The following is a 17,437-nucleotide window of genomic DNA, read 5'->3' on the forward strand; positions in this document are numbered from 1 at the left end:
CTCTCTTTCTCTCACCCTTATATATTCTTCTTTTGCTTTTACTTTTTTTTTCCAAATATTCTAGTAAAATTTCATTTTTTCTGATAAAACTAATACAAATTGGTTATTTTCTTAGGCAAAAAGCGTCGTTGTTTTTATATATAATTATGATGATAAATGATTATTAGCGGATAGAAAATAAAGCCATAATGGGTGAAAGTCTTTGAAAGAGTAGCAGATTTTGACGAAGAAGAAGGGGCAGGGGGGTTGATTGAAAATATTTTTTTTCTTTTAATTTTTTTTTAATTGTCGTGTGTCATTATTTTATTGATCTATCTTGTTATGTATTTGTGTTTGAGACGCCCACATTTGTATTTGAACATATTTTCATTTTGTGTTTAATAGATAGAAATTTATTAAAATTGAAGTGTTCAATAGATATAAGCTAAGTTAAGGTGTATAACTAAAATATGAGGACAATTTTAAGGGGTAACATATGACTTAAGCTATAATACTAGATAAGAAGAGATATAGATGAGATTAGTTACGAAGAGATAGATTATGATGAGATTAATCACTTATGCGAGATTATTTTTTACGAAGTATTTAATTATTATATTTAAAATAATATATCTTACATAAATTTTAAAAATGATTTATATGTTTACAAAAATATCCATCACGAATGTGAAAATATTGATGTATGAAAAGAGTTTTAAAGAGATACTTTTGTCATTTATTTATTGTATTCCGAGATAAGTTAGTAGATTTTGAATTTTTGTAAGACCCTACAAGACGTGTTCAAGTTGAGTTGAGACTCTACAAGGTGTGTTCAATTTCAATTAGAATTCTTGGAGGCTACTCAACTCTAAACCCTAATTCATTACCTCTATATAAATGGTACTACATTTCTTTAAAAAGGCATCTCAAAAATTTCATAAAGAAATCGAAATCTCAAAAATTTCATAAAGAAATTGCAAATATCTCATATTTTACAAACTCATCGAATATTCATAAAGATATCAAATTCAAATCATATTAAATACGTCACTAACGCCCATCAATTTATGAATATCAAGTCCAAATCATACTAATTTGAGAAATACGCAACTATCCAAATCATACTAATTTGAGAAATACGCAACTAACGGCCCTCGAAGTATGTAGATGAAGTCCAAATAATTCTAGCTTGAGAAATTCGCCAATAACGACCTGCAAATTATGTAGATCAAGTCCAAATCATCCGCAAATTATGTAGATCAAGTCAAAATCCTAAGTCGAGAAATACGTCACAAACAACCCACGAATTATGGAGAAACATCATATGAGAAAAGAATTAAGGGATAAACGAAATTTCACCTGCAATCTTGATGAATAAAATTATGTTTCTTCTTTTTTTTGTGATTTTAATTTATTTTCTATCACTTTAAAATTTATTGCATACAAAGTCATCTCGAGATCACTACACCATCCAAGTAAAAGGATAACTTATTTTGATATTAATTATTAATCTCGAAATAAGTTATCTCAAACTTACTAAGTAGACGACAAATTAAGTTACATTACTTCCTCCGTTTAAAAAAGGATAGCCTAGTTTGACTTGGAACGAAGTTCAAGAAAAAAAAGAAGAATTTTTAATCTTGCAGTTCTAAATTAAATTTATGTCAAATATATCAAAATGCCCTCTAATTTTGTAATCTTAAACATATAATGTGGAATGTTAAAGTTAAACCGAGGAAATATTATTTAATCATAGGACTATTAGGTGTCACCTCATGACCCCTGATAGGAGTTACATATATTGATACATGCCTTTTTTCTTGCATTTGATAAAATGCAGGTGCTTCTACCCCATTATTATTTTGTCTGTAGAACCAAACAAATTTTAATCATTTTCCTCCATTTTATTTCTCCTTTGATCCTCAATTCCTCTTGTTTGCTAATCTCCAGTAAGTGAGAAGATGAAGGAAGAGATGGCAGAGTATGTTCCTCTATCTCAAATGGAGGATTCAGAGAAGCAAAATTCTTCTCTGATTCCAATTAAAAGTAGAAAAAAGGGTGGATTAATTACCATTCCTTTTATCATAGGTACTGAACTATTTCAAATATTTTTTGTTGTGTTTTGTAATTAAGTTAAGTTTTATTTTTGAATTGTTACAGCAAATGAAGCACTGGAGAGTGTGGCGAGCTATGGGCTTTTACCAAATATGACATTTTATCTGATGAGAGAATACAGGATGGACATTACTACAACTCAAAATCTTCTATTTTTCTGGTCAGCTGCTACCAATTTTTTGCCTATTGTTGGAGCTGTTGTTGCTGATTCATATTTAGGTCGGTTCCTCACTATTGGCCTTGGTTCCATCTTCAGTTTCATGGTAATATAACTTTTCACTTATACGTTCTTATTTCATCTTATAAATAAAAAAAAAATAAAAATTAACATTTTTTTTGAAATAATAATATTATTTTTTGAGATTATCTCTATATTTTTGCATAAAAATAAATTGATGAAAGTTTTCTGAATGACGTAATACTCACTTTTATCTTTTAATGTAACTCAATTCGAAAAAGAGACTCGTAACATCACTAAAAAAATGTTAAAACTCGACAAACTTTGTGGGGATGTCAACGATTCTTTAAATGAAAACTAACAAAATTTTGTCGGATATTTTTCATACACAAAATACAGAAATAACTCTCAAAAAGAATTATCTTTTTTTTAAAAAAAAAATAATGTTCGTTCGTAAAATTCGTATTTTTCTTCACTAAAATTACACATGTCGATTTTAAAAATAAAAAATTACAAATGAAGAATATAAATAAAAATAAAATATTCGTGAAAATTACAAGATTACAAATTACAATTGAAAATAAAATAAAGAAATAAAAATCTTTCTAGCTGAGACACGAATATCTCGATCTCTTTAAAAAGATTCAAGCCGACTATAACACATTTTTTACTGGTCCGATAATAGTCCTTCTTGACTTGTCTCCTCCTAGATACAACTTCATAATCTCAAAGTTTAACTCAACAAATTCTTAACAAGAGTTAAGTTCAAAACTCTACAAAAAGAACATATTACTTTAACTAATAAGAACTCTATTTTTGACTAACTTTATGCACTCTATATTTTTTATGAGGGAGTCTTTAAGTAATGAATATGAAGATAATAAGGTAGTAAGTAGTGAAGATAAATAGCCTCAAAGTTATCAAAATTACAAGGTATAATGAAAAAATGAAGAATGAGAATAAAGAACGAATGAAGGAGAAGTAATGGTCACCAACGCGAATAAGAAACTACCGCCCTACGTTACAAGTTACAACTAGGGGTGTCAAATGTGCTGGTTGACTTGAAATTGGAAATACTAAAATGGGTTTAATAGATATCGGGGTTGGGTCTTGACCCGCCCAAGTTTACTTTTGGTTCAAATGGGTTGGACTCAAATGGGCTAAAAAACGGATTGGGTCTTGACGCACCCAATTTGACTCGATTAATCTCAATAATTTACTATATTGATATTTAACTTTTATAATCACAATTTGAATTTTCACTCAAGATTTTTTTGATAAAAACTAGCAAATTGATAGATAAACTCTAAAAGATATTAAATAGATAATAATTCATACCTTCAGTATAGAAACATATCTTCATAACAAGTTTTAAACGGATTGAAATTAGAAATTGAATTGGCTCAATTGACAATTCTCTTCAAATTGATTAAGCTTGAATGTGTTAAGATTGAACCCAATCAAATTATCTTAAACCCCACCTTTGAATTCTGAACAAATTAAGCGAATACCTATATTTAAATTCATTTTTGACACCTCTACTTACAACAATAAATGAGGGCTAACTCACGATCAATAATAGCCCACTAACGGTTAAAAAGAATAGCAACCAAGAAGATTGGAAATGCGGCATCTTTGTACTCCATTATAAGCAAATTAATACATAAAATACTAATATTAAAATGAAAAATCAACAATCTCCCACTAATTTTAATATTTATTAAGATAGTTTATCAGTTAAAGAAAGATTACGCATAATGAAAATGTGCTCCTTGTGCTATTCTGATTTTATTAATGCTTTTGAAAATAAGCTTAATTTTTATTAGAAATGACCTACTAAAATTTATCGAAAAATCTCATATACTTTAACACTCCATCCAAATGAGCTACAAATTTTCATTAACAGTTTTATAAGTGTTTTTATGGGATTTAATATTATGGAACCACAACTTGTCTACTTTAAATAAATTATTAGAAGATGCGTTAGTTTTGTCCTTTATGATGACAATCTTTATTGATCTTTTTTTTACTTCATTAGAAGTGTTCTTTTTAAGAACTTTTCTAATTGAATTATAATATATTTCTGAAGAAAATGCTAATTTTATTTTATAATTCACCTGTTTTAACTTGTTCAATTTTAACTTTTTATTTTTTATTTTTGATAAGTCAGAAAAAAATATTTTTTTTCTATTATACTCACAATTTATTTAGAGAGTTAATGTTTTTTAGAAAGATAAAACCTTTTCAATGAGTAAACTAACTTTGGAATTCGATTAATTAATAAGCGTAAAATGATAAATTTATTATGTCAATTATTATTTTTTTAATAGATGTGTCAAGCTAAAACTGAACAAGCAAATAAAGAGAGAGGAGAGTATACTGATTTAGAATTTCCTAATCGTGATTTGTGACATTATAATTATCAGCATGCGTTATTACAGTCAGAGGATCCAATGGTGGTTAAGTTATGAAAATAGTACTGTCCTTATTATCCTAATTGCTGCTACAAATATTTATTTCTAAGATAACTAATTAAACCACCACTTTTTTAATTAGTAAAGGGAACATTTGAGCAATGATAAAGTTAGCTTTGTCTGAGTGATCTGTATGATTTATAGGTCACTGTAAAATCAACCACGGAAGCTTGGCCGATGGTAAGTATTTGTTAGTAATTCCAGTGTCTTTTTGCAAGTGTGCACCCGGAAAATAGGTTCAGTTGGACGTGTTAACTATACAGTATATGTGACTATTCCCATAAGACAAGAGGAACTTACCTAATTTTAACACTTGAATGCCCTGTTGTTACAGGGAACTGTAGTGTTGTGGTTAACAGCAATGATTCCGAGAGCAAGGCCTCCGCCTTGTAATCAATCAGGACAGGCTTGTAAATCTACAACGACATCACAATACATGCTCTTGGTTTTCTCATTTCTGCTCATGTCAATTGGTGCTGGAGGTATAAGATCGTCTTCTTTAGCATTTGGTGCTAACCAGTTAGACAAGGGAGATAATAATCCCAACAAGTATAAGATGATGGAGAGCTTCTTTACCTGGTATTATACTTTATGCGTAGCTTCTGTTTTGATTGCCCTGACGGGCATCGTTTACCTACAAGACAGACTGGGGTGGAAAGTAGGTTTTGGAGTTCCTGCCATCCTCATGTTCTTATCCGCTCTGTCTTTCTACCTTGCCTCTCCATTTTATATCAAGCCAAAGGTTCGCTCAAATGTGTTTGCCAGCTTTATACAAGTAATTGTCGTTGCCTGCAAGAATAGGGAACTACATTACCCCAATCAGAACTCTGATTATCATCACAAGAATGGTTCAGGACATCAAGTGCCAACGGAGAAATTGAGATTCTTAAACAAAGCTTGCATCATTAAAAGACCTGAAGATGTTAAGCCAAATGGAGTTGCAGCCAATCCATGGAACCTTTGCACAGTGGAGCAAGTTGAGGAGCTAAAAGCCCTCATTAGAGTCTTGCCATTGTGGTCAACGGGGATCATGATATCAATAAACATGAGCCAAAGTTCATTCCCTTTATTACAAGCTCAATCCATGGATAGACATCTAACTAAAGGGTTTGAAATTCCAGCAGGATCATTTGGGATGTTTATGATGATTGCATTAACAATTTGGGTTTTTCTCTATGACCGAGTGATGCTTCCATTGGCATCAAAGATAAAAGGAAGACCAGTTCGTCTAAAACCTATAGTCAGAATGGGAATTGGCATATTTGTCTCTTGCATGTCCATGGTAGTCTCTGGTATTATTGAACATGTTCGACGAAGAAAAGCAATCTATCAAGGGCTGTTGAACAACTCGCAGGGTTTGGTGGAGATGTCAGCATTGTGGCTCATAATACCAAACTGTTTAAATGGGATAGCAGAGGCATTCAGCTCGATCGGCTCCACAGAGTTCTATTATTCGGAGTTACCAAGGAGTATGTCAAGTATTGCATCAGCTCTTTTAGGATTGGGAATGGCAGTGGCAAGTCTTTTAGCAAGTGTGATTTTGAGTGCTGCGGATAAGTACACCAAAGGAGAAGGGAAAGAAAGTTGGGTTTCAAGCAATATCAACAAGGGACACTATGAGTATTACTACTGGTTTCTTGCTCTATTGACAGCTTTCAATCTGATTTATTTTGTGGCTTGTTGCTGGCATTATGGAACCTCTGTTGAAGTTGACATCACTATCAAAATGATGGAGCTTAGTGATGATGATGACTGATTAGTTTTGCCAAATTCGTTCTTTTGGGCCCCAAAAAATTCAGGATGATTTGACAAGTATGCTTATTACATTTATTTAACTAGTTTCTGGGAATGTGCGTTATCATTCACCTCAAAAAACTTGATAAAATGTTTGTATTGTAAATAATAAATTAGAATGTACATATATTATTCGACTTTCTTTGTACTATAAAGATTAAATCAAAACATATATAAGAGAAATTAACAACTTTTAAGTTGAAGCTAAAATATATCGCAAACTTGATGCTGCCTTACAGACATATATATATGTATAAAGTGTTTATTTCATAAAATTAACTATTTTGCATGAAGTTAGTTAGTTCTTGCATAAAGATTTTGTGTCAAATTAATTCAGAAAACAAGGAGAAATACCTTATAAGGGACAAGCTTAGTGCAGGCTTCAATTCCTCAGCTTGTTTTCTTCTGAACTCAGCTAGAGTTAGGAAAAACAATTGCATACACCACTTCACCATAGTCTTTCTCAGGTAATCCTAACACACAACAATCTGATATAGCCGAATGTTGTGGAACAGAAATGTCTTTATTCAAAATCAAATGTTTGGCACTGAGACTTCTTTTTGTTTTCTTTCAGAAAGATAATTCTCAGGAAAAAAGTCTAAATGCGATGGGAATTTCAGAGAGTAGTTTATATTATAGTAGATGGATAAACAACAACCTCTAACAGAACTGCTTCAACTTCTAATGCTGATAACTTGTATCCACCGATCATAATATCAGCATTGGTCCCTGAAAAAAAAGAAAACAATGAACCTTTTTCCTCCAACCGATATAGGTTAAAAAGCGAAAGACATCATGATGTCAAAGCTTTATAAATTGAAAATAAAATAAAATTGGATGATATATAGTTAAAACACAGTTACATAGATATTACCAGTCCAACAAATTTGAGGTAACATAGGTGTCATTTTCAGTGATTTACCTCAGATGTTGCAGAAAGAAGTCCTGGAAATATTTTTTCTCATTAAAAAAGATTCAGAAGGAGAATGAGGCGAGAATATGCATTTGCATAATCTCTTGTAAACAACGATATTGTATCGGCAGATGATAGTCAGAATATCGATTGGTATCGAAAGAAGTATCAATGAACATATCCATCAGCAAGCTCTAACTTTTTTAAGGACAACAGAATAGGAGACTGTGTAGCATCCAAAGGAATCCTTGGTCCAACAGAGTGTGCAGTGTGAGATATTCGCAAACAAAACAGATTGTATTGTACACAAAGAATGCAGAATAGTTGTCATAGATGCAAATATCTAACAAACTCTATTAAGAGGTTAATAGTGGGACCAGCAAAGAGGGAAAGAAATGCAACCTTTCACACAGTATTAAGGATATGTTGATTTTTTAATTAGAGATTTCAAGTTTAAATTTTGTGAGAATAGTATTTAAAGTTAGAAAGTCAGACTTCGATACAATATATACTATATGACAAAAAATCAAAAAAGAAAAATAAGAAGACATGGAAATATGTGATGATGTGGTCAATGGTACTAATTAGAATTTTATTAATATAGAGATAAAATATTATATAAAAAATAGGAAGACATAGAAATATGTGATGGTGAGTCGTGCCTTTTTCTTGCATTTGCTAATCGGCAGCTGCATTCACTTCCCCATCATTATTTTGTTTCTGTAGATTCAGCGGTTTTCTGTTTTATCATTTTTTTTCCATTTTGACTTAGCGTTTTTCATTGTTTTACTTCATTCTTCCCCAATTCCTCTGATTAATAACCTCCAGTAAGTGAGGAGATGGAGCAAGAAATGGAGGAGTTTCTTCCTTTAAATCAAGGATCTAAAATGGAGGATTCAGAGAGGCAAACTTATTCACATTCTTCTCTGATTCCAATTAAAAGTAGAAAGAAGGGTGGACTTATGACTATGCCTTTTATCATAGGTAATGGAGTATTTCAAATATTTTGGGGATTTTTTGTTTGTTTTATAATTAAGTTTTATTATGAATCATTTCAGCAAATGAGGCACTGGAGAATGTGGCGAGCTATGGGCTTTTACCAAATATGACATTTTATCTGATGAGAGAATACAGGATGGACATTACTGCAACTCAAAATCTTCTATTTTTCTGGTCAGCTGCTACCAATTTTTTGCCTATTGTTGGAGCTGTTGTTGCTGATTCATATTTAGGTCGGTTCCTCACTATTGGCCTTGGTTCCATCTTCAGTTTCATGGTAACTTACTTTTAACTTAAAACTAATTTGTTGCTAATTAGTGTTTTATAGTTTTTCATCTTTCTTCTCGTTCAGGTCGAGGTCACCAATTACTATGTCTTTGTCTGCGTGATCTGTATGATCTATAGGTCATTGTAGAATCAACCACTAATGCTTGCGCGATGCTATATGTTTGTTGTAATTTTAGTGTTTTTAAGTGCGCACCTGAAAAATATGTTCAGTTAGACCTGTTAATTATACAGTATATTTTTCTATGCCCATAAGACAAGAGGATTGTAGTTAACTTACTGATTTTTAATACTTCAATGTCCTCTTGTTGCAGGGAACAGCAGTGTTGTGGTTAACAGCTATGATTCCGAAAGCAAGGCCTCCGCCTTGCAATCAATTGGGACAGACTTGTAAATCTACAACGACATCACAATACATGCTCTTGGTTTTCTCGTTTCTGCTCATGTCAATTGGTGCAGGAGGTATAAGACCGTGTTCTTTAGCCTTTGGTGCTAACCAGTTTGACAAGGGAGATAATAATTCCCACAAGCGTACGGTTTTGGAGAGCTTCTTTGCCTGGTATTATACTTCATCCATAGTCTCTGTTCTGATTGCCCTGACAGGTATTGTTTACCTTCAAGACAGACTCGGGTGGAAAATAGGTTTTGGAGTTCCTGCAATCCTCATGTTCTTATCCGCGCTGTTTTTCTTCCTTGCTTCTCCGTTTTATATCAAGCCAAAGGTTCGCTCGAACGTCTTTGCCAGCTTTATACAAGTACTTGTCGTTGCCTGCAAGAATAGGAAACTCCGTTACCCCAATCAGAACTCTGATTACCATCACAAGAGTGGTTCAGGACCTCAAGCGCCATCGGATAAATTGAGATTCTTAAACAAAGCTTGCATCATTAAAAGCCCTGAAGATGTTAAGCTAAATGGAGGTGCAGCTAATCCATGGAACCTTTGCACAGTGGAGCAAGTTGAGGAGCTAAAAGCCCTCATTAGAGTCATGCCATTGTGGTCGACGGGGATCATGATATCAATAAACTTGAGCCAAAGTTCATTCCCTCTACTACAAGCTCAATCCATGAATAGGCATCTAAGTAAAGGATTCCAAATTCCAGCAGGGTCATTTGGGATGTTTATGATGATTGCGTTAACAATTTGGGTTTTTCTGTATGACCGAGTGATGCTTCCATTGGCATCGAAGATCAAAGGAAGATCAGTTCGTCTAAAACCAATAGTCAGAATGGGAATTGGCATATTCATCTCTTGCATGTCAATGGTAGTCTCTGGAATTGTCGAACATGTTCGACGAAGAAAAGCAATCAATCAAGGGCTCTTGAACAATTCACAGGGGTTGGTGGAGATGTCGGCATTGTGGCTCATAATACCAAACAGTTTAAACGGGATAGCAGAGGCATTCAGTGCGATCGGTTCCACAGAGTTCTATTATTCGGAGCTCCCAAAGAGTATGTCAAGCATTGCATCTGCTCTTTTAGGACTGGGAATGGCAGTGGCAAGTCTTTTAGCAAGTGTGATTTTGAGTGCTGTGGATAAGTACACCAAAGGAGAAGGAACAGAAAGTTGGGTTTCAAGCAATATCAACAAGGGACACTATGAGTATTACTACTGGCTTCTTGCTGTATTGACAGCTTTTAATCTGCTTTATTTTGTGGCTTGTTGCCGGCAATATGGACCTTCTGCTGATGTTGACATCACTAAGAGAATGATGGGGCTTAGTGATGATGATGATCATCTGCCATAGCGGAATGACTCAGGCAAACTCGGTGAAATGCACCAAATTAATGCTAGTTAAATTATAAATTGAGATACTAATATATACTTATGAAGCGATAAAGCTTATGAAAAAGATGTGTGGTCTTTACTTATTGATTTGATGCATGGTTTGAAGGTGAGCAAGGTTTGGAACAACTCCCCTTCGCATAGCATTCCGAGGCAGCGAGTCTCACACAAACAGGCGAGTAGGTATCTGTAACATATAAGTTCAAAGGCAAAAATTAGTTTGGCAGACATCTTGGTACTCGAGTATCACATTTATCTTGCACTAGTTTCCGCGCACGCGCTTTGCGCGTGTAACCCATGAGTGTATTATTTCTTAAAAGATAATACGACTAAATAATAAAATATGTCTAATTGAGATTTCTTACTTTGTTTTACTACTAATTGTGACAATCCAATTTTCTGACCTCCAAGTGAATGTATCGAGATAATAATATGAGAAATTAATAAAATAAACTTTGTTTGTAATTCAAAAAATAAGTTTGCAAAGCTAAAAGGAAAAATAACAACTATTTAAATTAAATTTCTTGATAGTTCCGTTTTATTGGTAGAATAATGCTAGATAGTGTAAGATTAACTTTGAGTGAAGGAAAACAAAACCTTTCAACTTTTTTAATGAATGTGTTTTAAGTATTGTATTACATTTTTATCCACAAACACTTTAAACTAATTAGTTAACTATAAATATTAAAAACTAAGATGTAAAAAGTTTTATCATTTATATTTTAAAAATCAGGATATTTATGAATAACTACTATTTTTATATAAAATTTAATTGTCATACATAACTTATCCACCATTAATATAATATTATATGTTTCACCGTTTTTTCCATAAAAAGAAAAGAAAAGAGTAAACATCCTATTCACATTCATTCTTAAAGATGAAAATTAATGTATATGTAAAAATTATAAGTACGGAGAAAAGAAAAAAAAAAGGTACACATGAGCAAGATAATTAGGCATTTCATTTTGGTTGTCTCTATAGTGAAACTGAATATTTGAGCATACAAAATACAAATATGAATTTAGAGCAACTTGTATATAAAACAAGAATTCAACTATATGAAGAGAGACAAAAAAGTCGTATTATAATTCTTACTACAAATAAGTATAAAACTAACACATCAAGCTCCGATGCTTCAGTAATTGAATTCTTATCTATTCTCGTAACTGCATAAGGGAATCTCACAACTTTCACCTCAAATTGTGACATTATTTCACATGTTTAGAGTTCCTACATACAAGAATTGTAGGAGCGGTAAATAAAAGTTCTTCTTGAAAAAAGTTAAATTTATAGAACAAAATTATGAAAACATGAAGTCACATGAATTATTGTTAAAATAAATATAAAAAAGATAGAGATGAAATTTAATTTTAAAGATACATGAATCTACTTTAATTTCTTGATAATTACTCATTTTTATTTTTATTTACATTTATGTTAGAAATTTGAAAGGTCAAGATTATGAAATGAGAGTAAGAAGATTTTATATATATATATATATTATATAATTTTTAATTTATTAGAGGGGCAAAATGGTAATTCAACTTTTAAGTTTTGAGCTTCATGCTTATAATAATATATGATAAGAACCAAATCACAAAACAATACTCTGTCCCAAGTTATAGTTAATCAATATCAACAGAATAAGCGCATAAATTCCTTATCCCTGGAATGGAAGCAGAAAGAAGTCATGGAAAGAATTATTCTCATTAAGGAAGACTCAAATGTTTCCATAATCTCTTGTAAACAATGATATTGTATCGCAAATGATAGTCAGAATATTGATTGGTACTGAAAGAAATATCAACGAACATACCTAGCAGGTAGCTCTAACTCTTATGAGGACAACGAAATAGGAGAGTGCGTAGCATCCAAGGGAATCCTGGGCCAACAGAGTATGCTGTGTGAGAATGTCAGCAAACAATACAGATGGTACTCCAAGAATACAGAATATTTGTGTAGATGCAAATATCCATCAACCTCCATTAAGAGATTAATGAGAATAAGAACACAAATGGAAAATGTTTAACCTAATACAAAGAGCCTAATAAATTACACAATAGAATTTGAAAATGCATTCTATTTTCCTCATTGTTTCTGATTCATTCAACAGTCAGAATTAGTTATTCCATAAAGAATTACAAGTCTTTAACGCCCCCACCCCCAGCCTACATCAACAACTAAGCTTAAATGCTACCAAAAGTTAATATCGGCTATATGAATCCTTAGACTAGTGTTCCATTTAAAGCTCATGATAGAGCAATATCATATAAAAAAAAAGTGGAAACAAAAAGGCGATATTCCCTTCTCCTAGCCCCACCTGAATAGAATAATAAGAAAATACAATATTATAAAGACAAAATTCAATCGTCAAGAGCAAAATCTTCGTTTTAAAAAGCTAAATGTAATACGAGATTGCTTGAATTCCACACAGCGAGTTAACAAAATTCAGATTGCAACCATTTCTCAATCTCAACAAAGACGAATCACGTACATGAAAAATTAATAACTCCAGTTTGATTGGGCGATCGCATATAAAAGCACAGAGAATGAGTGACATTGTTCGATGAAGAACAAAACAATATTCACTTACCGGAATAGAAAAGCCGAAAGGTAGGGTTTATAGAAGAAGAAAAACAATATGCATGGGAAAAGGGAGAGCAATTGAAGCGAAAGTGGTTGAGTAAATCTTCTGTTTGCCCTTCACCTCTCCAAATTCAATACCGCCGCCCGTCATGTGATTGGGAAAATTTTGCACAAGCCACCGATTGTTAAGTAGTTGCTACCGATAGTAGTAACCGTAAAGATATGACACTGGGCCTAACATTTCCTAAATACTTTTAAATAGGACTCAACAGCGGTAAAACAACAAATTGAATGAGTCTGATTCGTATTCAAATTTTATAGAGCGTTTGAAACTAGCACTTATTTTTTTATTGATTCTCGGACCAATAACATTCTTATCCGAAAGGAGTTACCATATTTCACGTCAAGCTAGACCTCTCTAATTAAATTGTGCGTGATTCTTGAGACTTTTGATTATTTTCCTTATAATAAAGTTCAGTATTTAAATCGTAAATAAACTTTATTTAATAGTACTCTTTCATTTTTTTTAAAAAAAAAAGGTAATTGGGCCTTGAGCATTTCTTTCAATAAATAAAAAGAAAATTTCATTATAACGGAAATGGAACAATAATACAAAAAGGTGCTTGAATTAAAGGATATAAACTTCAAACATGAATAGAATTTGGTAAAAAATTAAAAATTACAACCTTAATTTAAACAATAACAAAAATCAGACACTCTTCAATTTACTTGTACATGGATTGTACTGAGGGAGCTTGATTCATTTGCTGGTTTCCATATTGCTGCTGAGCAACAATGCCATTCCAACCTGCATTAAGTTTTACAGACCCATATTAACATTTGAGAATGTATACATACAAAAAAGATCACGTTCATTCTAAACTCACTGACTCTAGTTTCTAGATTTGCCTATGACAAAGCAGAATATTAATAGGAAAGACGATTTCATACCAAGAGCTGGATCGAGTCCCCTAATACGAAGCTCTCTGAACTCTTGACAAAGTGAACAAAATGGACAAAAGATGTGAGAAACTACATCTGAATAGGGAGCTTCCACCAGATTGTACCTCTGCCTCAACTTTGTTCTGTACTTGGAGCCCATGATCCATTGAGAGCAAACAGCAGGCATCATCAAGAGATACATAAAAGACCCCAATGGACAAGCTGCAGCCACCATCCAAATATCACAAAGAATTACTAACACACTTCTTTTACAAGACATATTGGATAGATTTTAGAGAACAACTTACTCATTTCTCCTGCATCTTGAACTTCAGCTATCTGTCCAAACGTCACACAAGGAAACAACGCTGTCATGGCAGCTGCACAAACAACAATGTTTAATATCAATATCATTGCTACATAATGCCTACACTATCTTAAAGGAGGAGAGTTGTAGTAGGCTGACAACCAGCGTAAAACTAGTTAATTTACGCCTCATGATAAGACATAATTGACACTAAGATTACAATTATATAGGAGAAAAAGTAAACATACCATTAGTTTGGTCCAAATGACAATCAAATAAGCCAGTGCTCCATGGAGTTCCTGTTAGTGTTGGTGCATATGCTCCTTGGTATGAAGGATTTGGCACACCGCCGACTGGCTGAGGATTTTCAGTTTCATTAGAGGAATCAACTCTTCCCATTGTATCTAAAGCTTTGGTGTCTGAGTAGGAAGAAGATGAATGAGGTCCTTTCTTATGCTATATAAGATGTGTTTACTTTGAATAACTAATCAATTAAGACACTTCAAATATGCTGCAGTCAATTGTTCGTTTTGGTTTTAGACGTTTAATTAATCACAGAAAGGGGGGATTATCAATCAAAACTTTAGTATTATAAGTTTGATTCCAAGCCAAGTTGGCTAAGGTGTTCACATGTCAGTAGCCGATAATTGTGGCAAATTGCACACTGGAAAGTCATAGGTAGAATGTTCCCAGCCTGTAAGTTTGAAGCAGCTTCTTCTTTTTTCAACTTCTTTGTAACACTCTGTAGTGTGAATGTGATAGTTGAAAGTCTCACCTCTATCAAAGAGATTGACTAAATGCTAGTTATGCAAAAGTCAACTCTTGATAGAGTAGAGGAATGAAAAATTAACTGTATAATATATATTAAGATGCTCTATCAGAAAACTATGTAAGCATTATTATTACATTGAAGTCAACTCATAACCAAATTGTACCCTTTTGTACAATAAGATATCGATAACTTATATCAGGGAATACCCTTAGAAAAATGTATAATCAGGATGATGGATGACCAATTCAAAAACGCCAATGCAAAATGACATGGATAGGGTGGTTTCTTGACTAGCTGGCAATTTGAGATATTCTAGCAAAAAAAAAAATAGAATACAAGGGAAGTGATGACAATTGACAGGTTAAAGAGTTTTCATTGCTGAAGCAATCTTTTCCACCAACTCAAGGAAGAAGTTCCTCCAGGAGGTGGCGTGAGGACATCGAGCATGGTTTCTTTCTCCTTTGGGGTTAAGGGAATTCCTCGAACGAGATTCAAAGCCATAATGTGCACATTGGTCTTCTGTCTGTGCTTCTTGTAAGCCCACAAACCTCCAGCAGCACCAGCAACTAGTAGCTGCATCAAGAAAATTTCAAACAACTTCAGTGTTTCTGTCTATTAATGAAATATCAAGGCAGAGGTGGATAAAATCTTCAACCGACCGGAGAGAGCCATATAGCAGCCGTCTGCATATCAAATTTTGGGGCATAAAGTACAGTTTCACCAAAATCATCTTCAAGCTTTGTATAGATCTCCTTGTCAGACTTCCCAGCTTTAATTTCATCTCGAATTAGCTAATAAGATTACCCAAGTCAAAAAAAGCACTCCCAAAAGTAGGAATAACTAAGGCATGGGATACAAGGACTTATATGCAGCTACTCCATTTTTTTCATTTTTCAAAAACGTTTAATAACTAGAACAAACATACAATTAGTTGACAAAAAGAGTATCTGATTAGATAAATGAAAATACCTAAAGCCAAATGATGCAAAGCAAGGAACACTTGTCCTAAANTAGGCATGGGATACAATGACTTATATGCAGCTACACCATTTTTTTCATTTTTCAAAAACATTTAATAACTAGAACAAACATAGAATTAATTGACAAAAAGAGTATCTGATTAGATAAATGAAAATACCTAAAGCCAAATGATGCAAAGCAAAAAACACTTGTCCTAAATGAAAAATGCACTTCTGTGTGTAACCATTCTACTCAAGTATGATGATTTAATCAGTAAGTTGGTCCAAAAAACGTAGAATTATGACATTACACACTCATAGGAGCAAACCTAATAAAAAACGAAATATCAACCACCAATTCAGGAAGTCTTGGTTTTTGCGCTGGGATTAACTCTTCATCAATCAAAAGCAAGTCACACAAACAAAGAAGATTAAGCCTTTTCCTGAGCACACAAACAAAATAGCTCCTTAGTAGTTTTTATTCAAAGTAATGGACAATCCAGAAATAGCATATTCAATCAGTTCAAGAAAAACCAGACAGAGAACAGGAAAGATCGACTGAAAGAGTTCAGTTTACTCATTTTAAGAACACAGCGGAAAGAACTAGTTGAAGCGGGGAAAATAAATGTCAGCGATATGGGGACAATGATTATTGTCTTAAATGTAAAATTAATGCCTTCAAAAAGGTAATTTCATGGGCAACTTGTTTGTTTACTCACTTTACCTCAGCCTATTTAATCTTGCATAACAATGTAAACTCACAACCATTTATGTGGTCGTGAGATCGATTCTTATCTTGTGCCAAAGCAATTTATAAAACACATGTTGAAAAGTTTGAATGCTACGCGGGGAAAATGAATACTTTGTAGTCATTGGCCTTCTCCTCTATACAAAAATATTGGCCATAGCTGATGTTACTCTCCTCTTTACCTACAAACCAAACCACCAAAGCAACAAAAGAAAAAAAAACAAAAGAGCCATGGGGACAGAAACAAGTTCAACATTAAAACTTCCTCTGTCTTCAGTAAATTCAGCTGAGGATTTAGGGATTTTAACCCCTCTTCACACTTCAGCTTCAATTCCACTTTCGTGGGAAGAAGAGCCTGGAAGGCCTCGCCCATGTACTGACCTTATCCCTCTTCCAAACTCCATTAATTTCAATGAGCCCAAATTATGCTTAGAGACACATCCTAGGCTTTACATGGAATCTGCCAAAAGTTCTTCTCCCACAACTCTTTATTTTATGGGTCTCGTATTACCATAAAAGGATGTCATGGAGTATCAATGGTCAAAACACAACATTACCAGCTTGCATATGTTTTCGTTCTCTTTGCATCAAATGTCCTTT

General features: G+C 33.1%; 4 protein-coding genes and 1 long non-coding RNA gene across 7 annotated transcripts; 2 read left to right on the forward strand and 3 right to left on the reverse strand.

The window, feature by feature from the left end:
* Positions 1–1,743: 1,743 nt before the first annotated feature.
* LOC107015114 (protein NRT1/ PTR FAMILY 1.2-like) lies at positions 1,744–6,677 on the forward strand. Of its 3 annotated transcripts, none has more exons than XM_015215286.2 (4): positions 1,744–2,067; positions 2,140–2,357; positions 4,891–4,926; positions 5,081–6,677. In XM_015215286.2, exons 1-4 carry the CDS (start codon positions 1,941–1,943, stop codon positions 6,500–6,502), a joined length of 1,803 nt encoding a protein of 600 aa, XP_015070772.1. In that variant the 5' UTR covers positions 1,744–1,940; the 3' UTR covers positions 6,503–6,677. The 3 variants fall into 3 exon arrangements, with proteins under 3 accessions (XP_015070772.1, XP_015070774.1, XP_015070773.1); XM_015215288.2 differs by having other exon boundaries at positions 1,745–1,960; XM_015215287.2 differs by lacking the exon at positions 4,891–4,926 and having other exon boundaries at positions 1,745–2,067.
* Positions 6,678–8,061: 1,384 nt separating this feature from the next.
* LOC107015115 (protein NRT1/ PTR FAMILY 1.2-like) lies at positions 8,062–10,633 on the forward strand. Its single transcript, XM_015215289.2, has 3 exons — positions 8,062–8,437; positions 8,512–8,729; positions 9,052–10,633. The coding sequence occupies exons 1-3, from the start codon at positions 8,293–8,295 to the stop codon at positions 10,480–10,482; spliced, it is 1,794 nt and encodes a 597-aa protein (XP_015070775.1). The 5' UTR covers positions 8,062–8,292; the 3' UTR covers positions 10,483–10,633.
* Positions 10,591–13,287, reverse strand: LOC114076346. The gene is made up of 3 exons (XR_003577178.1): positions 13,117–13,287; positions 12,340–12,405; positions 10,591–10,707 (listed from the first exon to the last, which is right to left on the reverse strand). It is a non-coding gene; the product is annotated as an uncharacterized LOC114076346 (long non-coding RNA).
* A 389-nt stretch (positions 13,288–13,676) lies between these two features.
* On the reverse strand, positions 13,677–15,127 carry LOC107013976 (protein PLANT CADMIUM RESISTANCE 8-like). Its single transcript, XM_015213851.2, has 4 exons — positions 14,607–15,127; positions 14,360–14,431; positions 14,061–14,273; positions 13,677–13,917 (listed from the first exon to the last, which is right to left on the reverse strand). Exons 1-4 carry the CDS (start codon positions 14,755–14,757, stop codon positions 13,835–13,837), a joined length of 519 nt encoding a protein of 172 aa, XP_015069337.1. The 5' UTR covers positions 14,758–15,127; the 3' UTR covers positions 13,677–13,834.
* Positions 15,128–15,235: 108 nt separating this feature from the next.
* Positions 15,236–17,210, reverse strand: LOC107012690 (cytochrome c-type biogenesis CcmH-like mitochondrial protein). Its single transcript, XM_015212598.2, has 4 exons — positions 17,156–17,210; positions 16,952–17,019; positions 15,790–15,921; positions 15,236–15,703 (listed from the first exon to the last, which is right to left on the reverse strand). The coding sequence occupies exons 1-4, from the start codon at positions 17,208–17,210 to the stop codon at positions 15,503–15,505; spliced, it is 456 nt and encodes a 151-aa protein (XP_015068084.2). The 3' UTR covers positions 15,236–15,502.
* Positions 17,211–17,437: the final 227 nt, after the last annotated feature.

This window comes from Solanum pennellii, chromosome 3 (assembly GCF_001406875.1).
Source record: "Solanum pennellii chromosome 3, SPENNV200".
In the NCBI taxonomy this organism is placed as follows: Eukaryota; Viridiplantae; Streptophyta; class Magnoliopsida; order Solanales; family Solanaceae; genus Solanum; species Solanum pennellii.